Here is a 14,517-nt window from a genome sequence, read left to right as displayed (position 1 = left end):
AGTCATATGTATCACAATGAAACGTTATTTATAATGTTTAAAAAAAAATATTCCACGATACAATCTTTATACAATATTATTACAACTATAATTTGATTCTAATTACGCAAGATGCACAGTACTTCAAAACAAATTCGTATATAAAGGACTAAAAGTATGTTTTGAAATACTATTTTATTTAACTCTGGTTTTAAATCGCATCTCTCTTATCGCGAATTGTTACTTCATAAAAAAGAAAGTTACATGACATTTTAACGAAACTGAAATAAAAATCTTTTATGATGGCCTGAAAAATGTTCTACGAATGTCAGGTACAAATGTTATACTAGTAACTTGTTTTCTAGTTAATACTTCTTTTTTTCGTCAAATTGTATCCTCATAAATCCGATGCCCATTTACGTATGTATCCTAGTATCATCATAGGGAACGCAATTTGCCCATGAGTGTATAATAACGTTAAACTTATAAGCATAATCGTTTATCTTACATACTTTTAACAGAGGCATAAGATAAGGAATACGAAACACGGTGTGAAATGAAAGAAATTTCAAGCACAGTGACGTATTTCATGCAAACATATCAATGTTAGATTTCTTACTTATAACATTATATGTACATTAAATGTCATTATATATTGGATCATTATCGTTGTATCTCCTACAATCGTTATCGCGACTTTAAAATCAGACCACAACGCATAGTTAAAAAATAATTTAATGCCCTAATCACGAATTCGCTACTTACATAAAATATGTCGACGTACAATTAAGATCTAACATCTTACACGTTTAAATAACTAAATAGTTATTTAAACTGCGGATTTTTATGCAAGATAAAATATCTATAATGTTAGTTTAAGAGATATGATTTAGATAAATATTTTCGTTTGATCATTTAAACCTTGAAATATTCACTCAACTTTTTATATATGTATTGCTTTATACATTATATGAGTTTCTCATTCCTGCACATTTAATTTTCTTATAATTGCATAAAATCCGCAGTTTAATTATAAGCATCGAATGATACTTATCTTAATACTAATACTATTAACATTCTATTTAATAAATGCTATCGCTCAAGCTGTAACGAATGATTGAGCAACGGGTTGATTGTAAAATATAATTAAGAGAGGGATAAGGATAGAGAAGTCCTAAGAAATATGTCTGTTTTCAAAATCGCGAGATATGTCTGTTCCATAGATCATTGCAGTATAGAAGGGAAATTAAATTTATAAACGCCACTGTTTATACTAACTGAATGAAAAGAAATGAAAAGTTGACTTAAGAGTACTGAACGCGTATATACGTAGTTAAGTATGTAAGAGTGACATTTATTCAGGACTGTACGTTCGCTAAACGGGTTGGAGTAGTCGGTTGTAGGTCCATTGTGCGACATACCCAACCTGCGATGTCAACATTTTCGGATTCGGCCTTCTTTATCCACTCGTGATTCTATGAAATAAATGAAAGCACTCATAAAAAAATAACAATTATTTGATATAAATACAGAATTGTATGAAACAAAGTGCATACCATTAACGTCTTTAAATCTGCTCTCTCAGCAGGGTTTTTCTTCAAACAACGATCGACAAAATCGGTAAATGTATCACTGAAAATACCAGCAGGTAATTTTGGAGGTGGCTCGTTTACAATGTAATCCAGTAATTCGAATATAGCCATTGGTCTTGGACTACCAGTATCTGCGTAGAAGTGATTTTGTAAATGAAGAAAAGTATTAGTCAAGTGTGCCAGAATCTGAAAATGTCAGGTCGAATCGGGACGAGAATATTTCTCTCCGGAATTCAAAAATTTTCGAGTACGCGCCCTGATCTGATGTCCTTCCGACCTATCCCAGTTATTGGATTCTCGCACACTTCTAATCAGTACATACTATACACTAAAATCTTAACAAGAGTAAAATTGTAAAAAACTTACTATGCCCAGGAGATTGCGTTGTTGGCGTGGAAGCATTATTCGTAGTAGCACTCTCTGCTGGTGGTTGACCTGGAGGTGTACTAAATATCGCAGCTAAGGTTTTTTCATCTGGAGGTGGGATTGGATACATTCCAATCGCCATCTCTACAAGTGATAATCCTAAAGACCATATATCGCTTTGCACAGAATAATGTGTGCCTTGAAGTCTTTCCGGCTAACAATAAAAATTCCTTATAAATAAAGTATTTTACTGTCGCTTATAAAATGATGTGAAACAATTAAGTGTTTATAATCGTACATATTGTTCCACAATTCCTTACCGACATATAACTCCTTGTCCCAACGAATGAATTAGCCATGGAATCGATTAATTGTCCCGAGACACCAAAATCACAGATTTTTATTTCTCCAGCGCTGTTCACCAAGATGTTGCTCGGTTTTACATCTCGATGCATGATCGCGTGTTTGTCTCGCAAATAACTCAAACCTTTTAAAACCTATAACAGAAATCAGTACGTATAGTTCAACGAATCCATACAATAATTAAAAAATGCGCTGATTTCATAATTTTTTGAAAATCAAGTAATTGAATGTAACGGCTCTAAAAAAAAACTTGGTCATTAAAAAATTGAACATCAAAAGGACAGATTTTCAAATGTCCAAAGATTACATGTCCAAAAATGATGCCAGCAGCATCGAAACTAATGAGACGAATAAGTCCTGCTGTGTTAAGAGTCAAGGAGAAGAAGCTCACAGACGAAGAATTATTAGATCTCCAACAAGAACTGAAAACTAACGATCATATTATTCCTCTAGAAGAATTATACGAGAAATTAAATACCAATCCCGTTACTGGCTTAACTGAAGAACAGGCAGAGATGGTTTTAATTAAAATAGGACCAAACACTCTGACACCTCCAAAAGTAACTCCAGAATATATCAAATTTATAAAATGTTTGTTTCACGGATTTGCTGCTTTGTTGTGGATCTGTGCATTATTATGCTTTCTCTTGTATGGAATTAGTATGCTGACAGAAGGTACAGGTGGTGGCATAGAATGGTTGGGCGTAATTATTAGTGGAATCTGTTTGTTCTCAGGCTTGTCAGCCTACATACAAGAATCAAAAAATATAAAGGTAAGGATATTCCCTTCTGCTACTAAATTTATTCTATTATATTTTTTTGATTTATGGATTTTTATTCACATCGATTGACGAGATTATTAACAACTCTGTACAGTTAAGGGTGAATTAAAAATTCTACAAACAGAATTTCTTACTTATATATGTATACATGTATATACACAATACAGGTCATGGAGTCTTTCAAAAAAATGGTACCCACATTTGCGACTGTGATACGCGGAGGCAAAAAACTTCGAATAGTGACCGAAAGAATAGTGCCAGGTGATTTAGTTTATATACAAAATGGAGATAAAGTACCAGCTGACGTCAGAATCATCGAATGTCGTGGACTTAGGGTTGAGAACTCGAGCATTACTGGCGAAAGTGAACCAGAAGCTCGAACAAACTACCCTACGGATGATAATCCTCTGGAAAGCAGCAACGTTGCATTCTTTTCCTCTTTTGCTGTTGACGGAGAAGGAATGGGAATAGTGTTGGCCACCGGCGATCGAACGATGATCGGTCGACTCGCTGGTCTTACGTCGCAGATTGAAAAATCCGAAACACCGATAGCAAGGGAAATCAATCACTTCGTTCTAATAATTACGATCGTCGCTGTAATATGTGGAATACTATTTTTAGGATTGTCACTATTACTCGGTACCAGCGTAATAAAAGCATTCACTTATTTACTCGGCATTATAATAGCGAACATACCAGAAGTTCTACTGGTAACAGTTACCACGAGTTTGACACTGACGGCGCAAAAGATGGCAGCTAAGAATTGTTTAGTAAAGAATTTGGAAGGAGTAGAAACGTTAGGATCAACGTCTACTATTTGCTCGGACAAAACAGGAACTCTTACGCTAAACAAAATGAACGTATCCAATTTATGGTTCGGGCTCACGAGATATCATTTCCCGCCTGGTGAGAGATTAGGCGCCGAGAAGAATATACTGTTGGAAAAGCCAGATTTTCAACCAATGCTTAAATGCGCGACCCTTTGCTTGCGCGCGGAATTCACCATGGAATCTGTTTTGCTGAAACCAATCGATGAACGAGATGTAATTGGCGACGCTTCTGAAACAGGTATTCTTAAATTTTGCGAACACATCCATCACACGGACTCGTACCGAGAAGTATATCCCAAGGTTGCAGAGGTACCGTTCAGTTCTATAACGAAGTATCAGATGTCTATACACGTAGACGACGACGGATATATCATGATTTTGAAAGGTGCGCCTGAAGTGATTTTGGAGAAATGTACTGAAATATTGACTGCAGACGGAGAAACTAGAGCGATGACGGCAACAGATCATTCATTGTCTCGGCGAGCTTGTTCAGAATTGGGCTATCTGGGAGAACGAGTACTGGCCTATTGCGACCTTCATCTGCCTAGCAACACTTATCATCCGAATTATAAATTCAACACTGAATCCCCGCAGACATACAATTTCCCTACGAAAGGTTATAGATTTGTTGGATTGATAAGTTTGATAGATCCACCGAGAGCCGCTGTGCCTGAAGCCGTGAAGAGATGTCGCACAGCTGGTATTAAAGTGATTATGGTAACGGGTGACCATCCGGTAACTGCGTTGGCTGTAGCGAAGAAAGTCGGTATAATAAGCGAAGGGCACGAGACCAAATACGAGAAAAGTGTACTGCAGAATAAATCTTACACCCAAATAACCGAAGGCAATGATCACGCAATTATTATAACCGGTGCAGAATTGAGAAACATGGATTCCGATGAATTGGATATTACTATAAAGAGTTACGAAGAGATTGTCTTCGCGAGAACGTCACCGCAACAGAAATTACTCATAGTGGAAAGTTGCCAGAGACTGGGTGAAATCGTTGCAGTGACCGGCGACGGAGTGAACGATTCGCCAGCGTTAAGAAAAGCAGACATCGGAGTAGCAATGGGCATCACTGGTTCTGACGTAGCGAAGAACGCGGCTGACATGATACTGATGGATGATAACTTTGCATCGATCGTAACTGGGATCGAAGAAGGTAGACTGATTTTTGACAATCTTAAAAAGTCTATCGTCTATACTTTGACGTCCAGCGTGCCGGAAATGTTGCCCATGTTAGCCAGCCTTTTATTTGCAATACCGTTGCCCTTTATTCTTGAAATGATCCTTTGCGTAGACGTCGGGACAGATTTACTTCCAGCAATAGCGCTAGCATACGAAAAACCAGAATCTGATATCATGCGACGTGCACCAAGAAATCCGCGATACGACAAACTTGTGAACAAACGTTTAATATCAGTAGCCTACGGCCAGATAGGTATGACTCAATCGTTGGCCGCGTTTTATACTTTTTTCTTGATCCTTATGTTCAATGGATTTTTACCTGATCGTTTATTAGGATTAAGATTAGATTGGGAAAATAAATCGATTAATGATCTGCAAGATTCATATGGTCAAACTTGGTCCTACGATACTAGAATGGATTTGTTGAACGAAGCTCGCACTGGATATTTCTTAACTATCGTTATAACTCAGCTCATAGATTTGGTAATGTGTAAAACGAGAGTTAATTCAATTCTGCAGCAAGGGATGGATAATTGGTTTTTAAATTTTTCCTTCATTTTTGAAATTGTTTTAACTGGCATTCTGTTGTACGTGCCTGGAACTGAGGAAATATTTAAAACCATGCCATTAAGTTCTTATTGGTATTGGCCCTGTGCGCCACTGGGTATCTTTCTGTGGACATACGACGAACTAAGAAGGCTACTTATTCGTGCATATCCTGGTGGGATTATAGAACAGGAAACTTATTACTAACAGTTATTAATATTCAGAATTTATAATTACGTTTAATTTACAGCTAAAACTGTCTAATTATACTCAATTAATTATTAATAGTTGTAAGTAGAAAGCTATAAGATTTAGACCTTAAGCATAATAGAATAAAATAGTACTTACTGCTGAAGTAATTGTGCCCAATATAGGTTCTGGAATTCTACCAGCTTTCTTCAGTATTAAATCTAAGGATCCACCATCCATATATTCCATACATATACTAATTTCTCCATCACTGTACAAAAACAGAGTATTCTGTATTTAATGTATATCATTAATTTAGTATACAATTATTTTAGGAATAAAAAGCTTACCTATAGAAAGCACCATAGAATCCAACTATATGTGCAAAGTTACATTCATGAAGAACTTTTAATTCTCTAATTATTTGCTTCTTTATAGCAGGTTTAACTTCTAAGTGTATTAACTGAAAAGTTATAAGTGGTATGTATCATTTTAATATTCTGTTGCGCAATTTAAACCAAATAAATAGAATAAATATGATACACACCTTCCTTGCCATTATGAGACCATACTTTTTGTGTCTTACTTTCATGACGACACCACCATTACCAGCACCGAGTTCACCGAGTTTTTCAAAATCTTCATCACACAATTCTCCAACTTTTTCTTTTTGACCGAGGAAGCTCTCTAGCCTTTTCCTTTGCTCTTCATCCATTTCTAGTTCTTCTAATCTTTCTTGAATAGCATCTATGCTCATCTTCCCCATAACTCCACTATGTGACAAAGCAAAGTTAATAATGTAATGAGAAACAAATGATAAACAATTTCTGTCTGAAAGTGTTGTAAGTTCTTAATAACAAGAGAATAATTACTCTGGTATTACTGGTGGTTCAGAATAAATGGGTAACGGTGGTACTGGTGGCGATGGTGAAACAGCTGGAGCTGGTTCTATCGAGCCAGGAGGTAGTGTCAAGTTTAACTTGTTTTTTGACATTTGTAACAGCGTAGTTAAACAATTACACTTGTCACACTATTCTTATACAAATGTTTGGTTATCAACAAGGTTCCCCAAAAATACTATATACACCTATTCATTCGATTTCTATTAAAATTCGTCCCAACGAAAATATTTGATTTCTTAAACAGTACGCACTTCGCGAATCATAGTTTATTAACAACTATCGTTATCATTGTTAAAATCCTTGTAGAATTCAGAGAGCAGTAGTCTAAAACAGTGGTTCCCAAATTTACTTTCCCACAGAACTACACTACATTACAACAGAACTATACATATACATATATATATATATATATATATATACGCATTGCTAGATAGAGTACAGAATAACGATGCGTTTTCATGGTATCTGGTTTTCGGTTTCCCCGGGACAGAAACGTCGCGAATCGATGGCGCGGGACCGCCGAGGGAATGCAAGCTGCTTAGAAACGATTGTAATAAAGTTTTCTTTTTACTCTATATCGGTTAAACCCTTTAACATCTCTTTACACTCTATATATATATATACGCATATATATATAATATATATTAGAGATGGCGTTCAAAGCATGGGGAGTAATGCGCATATATGATGACAGAAGGATCTTTAAAAGGTTTTTGATTTTGTTTAAAATGTGCGCATTTACACCGTTCAGCGCGTTATTTTCAATCAAAATGAATTTGTTGGTCCTCAACTCAACGCAATGTCAAAGCAAACACATAAATTAGTAATATTTGCAATTGCAATGACTTCCAATCTATATAGATAATTAAGAATTTCCAAAATATCGTATTGGAGGAATTATAATTTGACTATAATTTAATTTGTGAGTAATTTATGTTCATTATGTAAAGATCCTGCATAATTCTTTTAAAAATAAGACAAGTATAGTGCTAATTTGATAATGTTGGTAGCTCATATTTCACAGGAAGTTTCTTCCTAGTTACATATATGATGTCTTTTCCTTTAAAGTCGTGCTGGTAAGAGGTACGTGTCTCCTGATTATAACAATTTTTGAATCTGTTTACATCTCCGATTTTGTAACGATAAAATTGTAAAAGCTGTACATTCTTTAAACGTGTGACATGAAACTATCGTTTCATTGCAAAATTGTAAACATTTGATAATAGACGACTAACAAATTTCAAAATATGCGTGACGAGAGGTTAAGTCGTGACACTTGCGCTGCAAGAGGCCGACGCGAAAGATTGTCATCAAATTTTTGTAATTGCAGCACACAATGGGACGTTACTCTCAAGAACCAGTAAACGCTGCAAAATCGTGCAAGGCACGAGGCTCCAGCCTGCGAGTGCACTTCAAGGTAAATAAAGGATGCAACATCTAAGTTTCCATAAATATAACCTTAAACTTGTCGGTGTGTGTTTACAGAGTGCATTGGAACTGTATGTTTATTAATTTGATGAAACTCGGCGGATTTTCTATTTTAGAACACACATGAAACGGCACGAGCTATTAAGAATTTGTCTCTACGAAGGGCACAGAAATATTTAAAAAATGTCATCGAGCATAAGGAGTGTGTCCCATTCCGGAGATTCAATGGTGGTGTTGGTAGATGTGCTCAAGCTAAACAGTTTGGTACTACACAAGGTAAGTCAGTCTATGTACTTAAGAATCATGATTGGTCATTTTCGCATGTTTCAAGTAATTTATACTAAGCTTTGACAACCTACATCTATCTTTAAAAAATTTATTATCTGGAGTATTTAACTAATTTCGCTATGGTTTAATTATTTTTCATTTAAAAAACAAAGTGTACTTAAAGGCTGTCTCTTTGAGACAGTTTAATTGTTGATTAAGTTAATCAGAACTTGTGAAAATGGCTTGTATTCTTCTGTGTTCTTTTACTTTCTAAAATATAAATCATTGCGTTCATAATAATAATATTTTAATATTTCTTACATTGTTGTAATGTAATTCGTCTTCTATGTCTTTAAATGTTTTTACCTTTCCGAGTTTAGGTCGTTGGCCCAAAAAATCTGCAGAATTTTTACTGCAATTATTGAAAAACGCTGAAAGTAATGCTGACGTTGATGGCCTGGATCTTGACCGCTTAGTAATCAATCACATTCAAGTAAACCATGCTCCGTGTTTACGTAGAAGAACGTACAGAGCGCACGGACGCATTAATCGTTAGTATTTATAAAAATGATCATATAATAAAAGAAACTCAGTTTTAAATTTTTCAGTTTAATTAATTTTTATACGTTTTTCTAGCTTACATGAGTTCGCCTTGCCACATTGAGGTAATCCTAACTGAAAAGGAAGATTGTGTGGTAAAGAGCCCAGAAGAAGAGCCATCAAAAAAGAAACTTAGCAAGAAGAAGCTTGCTAGACAGAAGGAAAAGATGATGAGAGAATAATTTTAAATTATAGCCGATAATTGTATTATGAAAACTGAAAATTACACACTGTTGTATAATTTTTCTAGTTCATTCCTATCCTTTTCAATACAATGTACATTTGTGGACAATGTTAAGTGACTCGTTTTAAAGTAGAATAACTTTTTTAATATTGGGTCAAGCAGCATACTTTTCTATGGGATGCTAGAAGAAATGTATGCGTAATGTGCATAAAAAATTTGTTAAAGCTTTTTATTCCTTCAAATCATGAAAAAAAGTGAAAGTTGCGTGTAACTTTTTTATTGGGGTCTCTAATAAAAATCGGCAACATCCCGTTTGTAGGTGTAACTTAGTTATTATACTCCGTCGTGTCGTAAAAATTGAACAAAATAATATGTATCATATTATTTTTACACTTTGGGAAATACTATTATCTTTATTATTTTCTAAAGTGAAGATATACGGAGGAAAATCAATAGGGATAATTTGTTTATTTTCTTTTTAAGACTTTTACGAGAATTTTACGGAGTTAGAATCGAATCTTGTAATCGTCGTATCAGTTAACGCACAAATTTTATAAGTATTACCTGTTATTTCACCAATAATATTTTTGCAAAAGAAAAATTGAAAGGATAATAAGTATTCAAAATAAAAGCCAATTGTTCTGTAAGGAAAAATTTACTTTCTTTTGTCGTTATAGTTTTCTTCTACATATTAAATGGCTTGTATCTTACAAAGCCATAGGATACCCAACTCACAACAGCAACGATTATGTTTGGAGTATATGAACAAATGATAAAAGATACAAAAGTACATACATAGTAAAAATGTTAAAAACATCGAGGAATGAACGGTTAATATAAATCGATATACATAATTCACACACGATTTAAAGATCAAAACGTACTAACATATAATATTTGCAAATACATGAGAATCTCTTACATTACTGTTTCTATGCTTTCTTATAAAGAAAATTCCGTATGGATTCATTCACATTTATTCTTGAAAATATCTGCTACTATTTACTACAAATGTTACTGAATTACCACTACTTCTTTTATTGCCATTCGAACTTGATATGCAAAATAGGAATGTGAAGCTCGATCGCTACGAGACCCGCCATTTGTGACCATTTCGTGACCATTTCGTAAATGCGAGCAAATGCATGGTATGTAACGTACAATGCGCTCCTCTGTGGCACAGTAACTTTTATCACTTTAACAAATACGTGTACGGTTGTACAGTGATGCGTTCGGCTTGATTTAATTATCCAACGATGTCAGGAAAGTGGTTCCCGAGTTGTGTTTGGTAAGAATAAGCACAATAATCCTCCACCTGTGCAAGATACATTAATCTTAAATATTTGTTCTATTAAAATTATAAAATATTTTGAGAATTTTAAATGTGCAAAACAGTTTTTAAATATCTATACATTAATTCATCGGGGAGATCAATATCTCGATACAAAAATTTTAAATCGACAATTTAAGTATTTAATATTTTTAAAACATTTGATTTTTAGACGTTTTTAAAAAAATGGTCCATCTCTCCCGGAAGTACCCTATGTTAATATACTTAGAATTAGGTTTAGAAGATGGACTTTGACTTTTTATTAACGAACTTGTTAGTCAATTATATTTGTTACGTTTAAAAATCTCACCAATTAAAAGAGCAGCGACGATGAAAGTTGGTGCTGGACAATACAAGTCCAAAAGTTGAGCTATTACGATGTTTCCAATGATTCCACCGAGACGTGCTGCGACCATGGAAATAGCGATTCCGGTCGCACGAAGATGTGTGGGGAATACCTCGGTTATTAAACAATCTAAGGCTGCATTGCCGCAGCTTATTACCCCGCTAAAGATTGCTGAAACGATCAAGTTGTGGTGTTTGCTATACACGAAGTACAATCCAATTGAACACAGGCCCGATGAAAATGTACTAAACACTGCAAACAACAAATATATAACATTTATTTAAGCAGTCATCCAGGAACGTTGCTAAAAATAATGTTGAACTTATGTTGAACAATTACAAATTCATACATATTCCTTCGAAACGTTAATTGATATCATTAAACAAAAGAATTCATCATTTTATTCAAAATATGCTCTCATACGAAGTAAAAAAAAAAAAATAGAAGAATATTTATGGAAGAAATAGAAAAAAATATTATAAAAAACTTACCCAAAAAGAATTTACGACCAAGACGATCCATTCCTAAAACAGCGAGGATGTTCGCGGGTATAGCAGACGCTACGGTGATCAGCGATTCCATAAAAACGGAAGCGCCAATTTTATCGGAACAAAAATTCTCGCTATGTGAACCATTTCGTACCACGTAATCCGTCACTTGGCATATCGAAGCAACGTCGTCTGGATGATCGCGATGAAATTCGTCAAAACGATTAAATAACTCCGGGAACCACATCATAAGACCGTAATAACCGATATGGAAAGTGAAATTGATGATGATCGATATTACGGTGAAACGAAGTATCGGCGAGACAAACAGTTGTTTGCTATTGTCTACGATGTCAGCGAGCATTGTCTTGCATCTGTTCCTTTCGATAATATTTCTTGTCGGTTCCGGTTCTTGAAAGTCGTCCAGAATGAGTTCTTTGACCTGTACGAAAATCATATGCACGACGTAAGTTAGATTTAAGAACACTGTATATGCAGAAGATGATTCAGTCATTACAATAGTTACATTGAAACAGCGATTATAAAATGTATTTACCGTGTAACTGTCACGCGGTTTCCCAGTGTTTATGGAATAAATCCCACGGAAAATATCGAGCGCCTCTTCGTGTTTTCCGCAGGTCAAGAGGTATTTGGGTGATTCAGGGAGCAGCAGGAGCAGCCCCGCGACGATAAACGATGGAGCAGCGCAGATCAGCAGGAAGATTCGCCATGAATTGTACGTGAATGCTAAGCTCGTGATACCGATGTCATTAGGGATGATCAACCATGCTAAACCTACAGATAAAATAAAATTTATTTAAAATAAACTCATTCCCTTTCAGTGACCTTCGTGGAAAATACTTGTAGCTTTGTACAGAGTGCCTCTGGACAGTCCTTTATTATCTAAATTATGGGAGATTGACAAAAGTTTTTATACAGAACTTGCACGATTGAAGGGGGCAGATCTTTTTATGGAAACGAATTTTTTTTACGCTATTATTTAATGAGGTGTGATAATGGTCGAGCTCGTTTCTTCAAATGGGATTATATCATTTAATACAATTTATCAAGACAGCTTCTTTTAGTCTGCATGATTTAGTCGATCATTCAATTTAACGATTTGATTATAAGATTAATATATTCCCTTCGTATTTTGTATCTAATTGTAAGTGAATGAACTTACCAGCAACAAAAAGATTCCCAAGGGTCCAGAAGGCAGCCATGAAGGACAGCATTGAGCCTCGCTTCGACTTCGGCTGGAATTCAGCGAAATAGGACCAGATGACGGGTCCACTGCCTCCAAGACTATGTACATAAATCGCAAAGCTTTATCAGGACCCGTTAATCTTAAGAATTATTATCCGACAAATCTTAAGTCATAAATTCGTATTCGTTTCCTGACAATTTTAATACGAAATCGAATATATTTGTTGAAGCTTGTTTTGAGAAACGTGTAATGAAACGAAAAGAATTTAAAGTTGCAAGATGCTTAAGGTTTTACATTAATTATAAATACTTACGCGGCACCATTGAGGAAACGGAAGAACATAAATAGTTCATAAGACTGGCTGAAGCTGGAGGCGACGATGCAAAGCGCGTTCGTGAAGGAGATGGCGATAAGAACCTTCCGGCGACCCAAGGCATCCGCGACGGAGCCCCAGGCGTACGCCCCCGCCATCATACCGATGAAGATGATGGAGTTGAGCCATCCCTTGGCTTGGGTATCGAGCTTCAAGTCACATTGTGCACTAGGTAGAATGAAGGACATGGAAATCACGTCCATCTCCTCGCTAGTGCTGACGAAGCCGCATACCGTGAGGAGGAAATAGTGGAATTTGCCATAGTCTATAAAAAGAAATAAATATAATTTTACGAAACGCCGTTTCTCGTACCATGTCGATATAACAAACTATTCCACATTTAAGTATGTTCTACGTATCTCGTATTTACAAAATATTGATTCATATTACTACGAATCTTAGGTCAGTCGGTCTTATTTGTAGTTACGTTACGAAAAGGAATAATATATGTATTAAAAATTACCGGTAAGTTCAATGGCCTTCTCAAAATCTGCTTTAACGATGGATCCTTTCTCTGGATCTAGGGTTTTGCCCTTTGTTCCAATACCTGATACAAAAAATTATGATCCACTTAAGAAATCGTTCCATACAAAATGGTCTATCTCCTTCATTTCCGATGATAGAAAATACGAATTGTGAAATTAGATATAAAATTCATTTTCACAAATACCACTGAGCAGCGACGAGCTGCAGATATGTAAGTCTGATGTTTTAAGCTGGAAAACTTAATCAATAATCAAATGTCTAAAACTCAGAAAAAAAATTTTACAATCCACTCTCCTTTTGATACTATTTAAATATTGTGTAAAAAAGTATGTTTCCTATCATCGGAAATGAGGGAGATATTTAAATGAATCACCCTGTATGCCCGCACAGTCTCGTGGCTGACAATGAGAGAATATTCTACTTACGGGCAAGTTCGAGGTCCTTAGAGCTACAGCCGTTTAGCCGCTCGTCTTTTACATCACACTCTGTAACAAATAAAATTGTAATTGTAAATCGTTCTCTTCAGCAATCAATTTATGTTGCTTTCGCATTTTTAAAAAATACAATTTTTAAGAATCTTCGTACTTTAGATTAAATATGTGTACTATAAAAGTTGCTTTCTTAACGATACGTACTCTGATTGTGCTTTGAACCAAATTCACTCTCTACCATTCTACGATGTCGGCGCGGTTGGGTGAATCTGGCTTGGTGATAGAGTTAGATGAGAACTCTTCGTGTTCGACGATGGGATTCGTTTAGTATTAGGTAGGTTTTATACTTGTGGGTGGTTGGATCTCGGCGAAGTCTTCCTGCTGAATCTGCGCTGATCTGCTGCTCGTCGGTGGGGCTCGGTTCTGCGCTCACTTGTGAGCTGAAACCCACGATGGAAAATTTGTTATCGGGAAAGAAAAGAAATGGTCTAATAAAGAAAAATCGTTGAAGGCGACAAAATGGGAAAGAAATCTCTATGTCTTTTTATCCTCTCCGAATTTAAAGCGAAAAAAGTGTGATGCTGCATATGCAAGCTGCATTTATAATAAGTAATAATAATCATTATAATCTGAGATT

At 35.4% G+C, this 14,517-nt stretch overlaps 4 protein-coding genes across 6 annotated transcripts in view; 2 read left to right on the top strand and 2 right to left on the bottom strand.

Annotated features, from left to right (window-relative positions):
- Positions 1 to 459: 459 nt before the first annotated feature.
- On the bottom strand, positions 460 to 7,117 carry Dsor1 (mitogen-activated protein kinase kinase 1). The gene is made up of 8 exons (XM_018021675.2): positions 6,711 to 7,117; positions 6,386 to 6,611; positions 6,189 to 6,301; positions 5,998 to 6,109; positions 2,258 to 2,434; positions 1,938 to 2,151; positions 1,536 to 1,702; positions 460 to 1,454 (listed from the first exon to the last, which is right to left on the bottom strand). Exons 1-8 carry the CDS (start codon positions 6,830 to 6,832, stop codon positions 1,338 to 1,340), a joined length of 1,248 nt encoding a protein of 415 aa, XP_017877164.1. The 5' UTR covers positions 6,833 to 7,117; the 3' UTR covers positions 460 to 1,337.
- LOC113464117 (sodium/potassium-transporting ATPase subunit alpha) lies at positions 2,441 to 5,990 on the top strand. Its single transcript, XM_026812119.1, has 2 exons — positions 2,441 to 3,073; positions 3,250 to 5,990. Exons 1-2 carry the CDS (start codon positions 2,618 to 2,620, stop codon positions 5,854 to 5,856), a joined length of 3,063 nt encoding a protein of 1,020 aa, XP_026667920.1. The 5' UTR covers positions 2,441 to 2,617; the 3' UTR covers positions 5,857 to 5,990.
- Positions 7,118 to 7,738: 621 nt separating the features above from the next.
- On the top strand, positions 7,739 to 9,277 carry RpL17 (ribosomal protein L17). The gene is made up of 5 exons (XM_018021671.2): positions 7,739 to 7,823; positions 8,071 to 8,157; positions 8,285 to 8,444; positions 8,816 to 8,986; positions 9,072 to 9,277. Exons 2-5 carry the CDS (start codon positions 8,077 to 8,079, stop codon positions 9,215 to 9,217), a joined length of 558 nt encoding a protein of 185 aa, XP_017877160.1. The 5' UTR covers positions 7,739 to 7,823; positions 8,071 to 8,076; the 3' UTR covers positions 9,218 to 9,277.
- Positions 9,278 to 9,855: 578 nt separating this feature from the next.
- Positions 9,856 to 14,517, bottom strand: part of LOC108623273 (synaptic vesicle glycoprotein 2B) — a 22,861-nt gene continuing 18,199 nt past the window's right edge. For all 3 annotated transcript variants that reach the window (XM_018021669.2, XM_018021670.2, XM_026812127.1), the window contains exons 2-10: positions 14,085 to 14,320; positions 13,875 to 13,934; positions 13,427 to 13,510; positions 12,904 to 13,228; positions 12,567 to 12,688; positions 11,940 to 12,178; positions 11,387 to 11,825; positions 10,860 to 11,147; positions 9,856 to 10,534 (exon numbers count right to left, since the gene is read on the bottom strand). In XM_018021669.2, coding sequence (XP_017877158.1) covers positions 10,479 to 10,534; positions 10,860 to 11,147; positions 11,387 to 11,825; positions 11,940 to 12,178; positions 12,567 to 12,688; positions 12,904 to 13,228; positions 13,427 to 13,510; positions 13,875 to 13,934; positions 14,085 to 14,121 — 1,650 coding nt within the window. In that variant the 5' untranslated portion in view covers positions 14,122 to 14,320 and the 3' untranslated portion in view covers positions 9,856 to 10,478. The remainder of the gene's footprint in view (positions 10,535 to 10,859; positions 11,148 to 11,386; positions 11,826 to 11,939; positions 12,179 to 12,566; positions 12,689 to 12,903; positions 13,229 to 13,426; positions 13,511 to 13,874; positions 13,935 to 14,084; positions 14,321 to 14,517) is intronic.

The sequence above is a fragment of the Ceratina calcarata genome, unplaced genomic scaffold (genome assembly GCF_001652005.2).
Source record: "Ceratina calcarata isolate Rehan_Ccalc_2016 unplaced genomic scaffold, ASM165200v1 scaffold259, whole genome shotgun sequence".
Lineage (NCBI taxonomy): Eukaryota > Metazoa > Arthropoda > Insecta > Hymenoptera > Apidae > Ceratina > Ceratina calcarata.
The sequence above is the reverse complement of the archived record's forward strand: the minus strand, read 5'-3'. Positions and strand labels throughout refer to the sequence as shown.

Excerpts from the sequence above, each read along its gene's own strand:
- LOC113464117 (XM_026812119.1), top strand. The coding sequence starts at position 2,618 with ATGATGCCAGCAGCATCGAAACTAATGAGACGAATAAGTCCTGCTGTG. Across the intron at positions 3,074-3,249 it reads AAGAATCAAAAAATATAAAG|GTCATGGAGTCTTTCAAAAA; the intron begins GTAAGGATATTC and ends TACACAATACAG.
- Dsor1 (XM_018021675.2), bottom strand. The coding sequence starts at position 6,832 with ATGTCAAAAAACAAGTTAAACTTGACACTACCTCCTGGCTCGATAGAA. Across the intron at positions 6,302-6,385 it reads GTCTCATAATGGCAAGGAAG|TTAATACACTTAGAAGTTAA; the intron begins GTGTGTATCATA and ends ATAACTTTTCAG. Across the intron at positions 2,435-5,997 it reads TGGGCACAATTACTTCAGCA|GTTTTAAAAGGTTTGAGTTA; the intron begins GTAAGTACTATT and ends TTTCTGTTATAG.
- RpL17 (XM_018021671.2), top strand. The coding sequence starts at position 8,077 with ATGGGACGTTACTCTCAAGAACCAGTAAACGCTGCAAAATCGTGCAAG. Across the intron at positions 8,158-8,284 it reads GCCTGCGAGTGCACTTCAAG|AACACACATGAAACGGCACG; the intron begins GTAAATAAAGGA and ends TTTCTATTTTAG. Across the intron at positions 8,987-9,071 it reads AGCGCACGGACGCATTAATC|CTTACATGAGTTCGCCTTGC; the intron begins GTTAGTATTTAT and ends ACGTTTTTCTAG.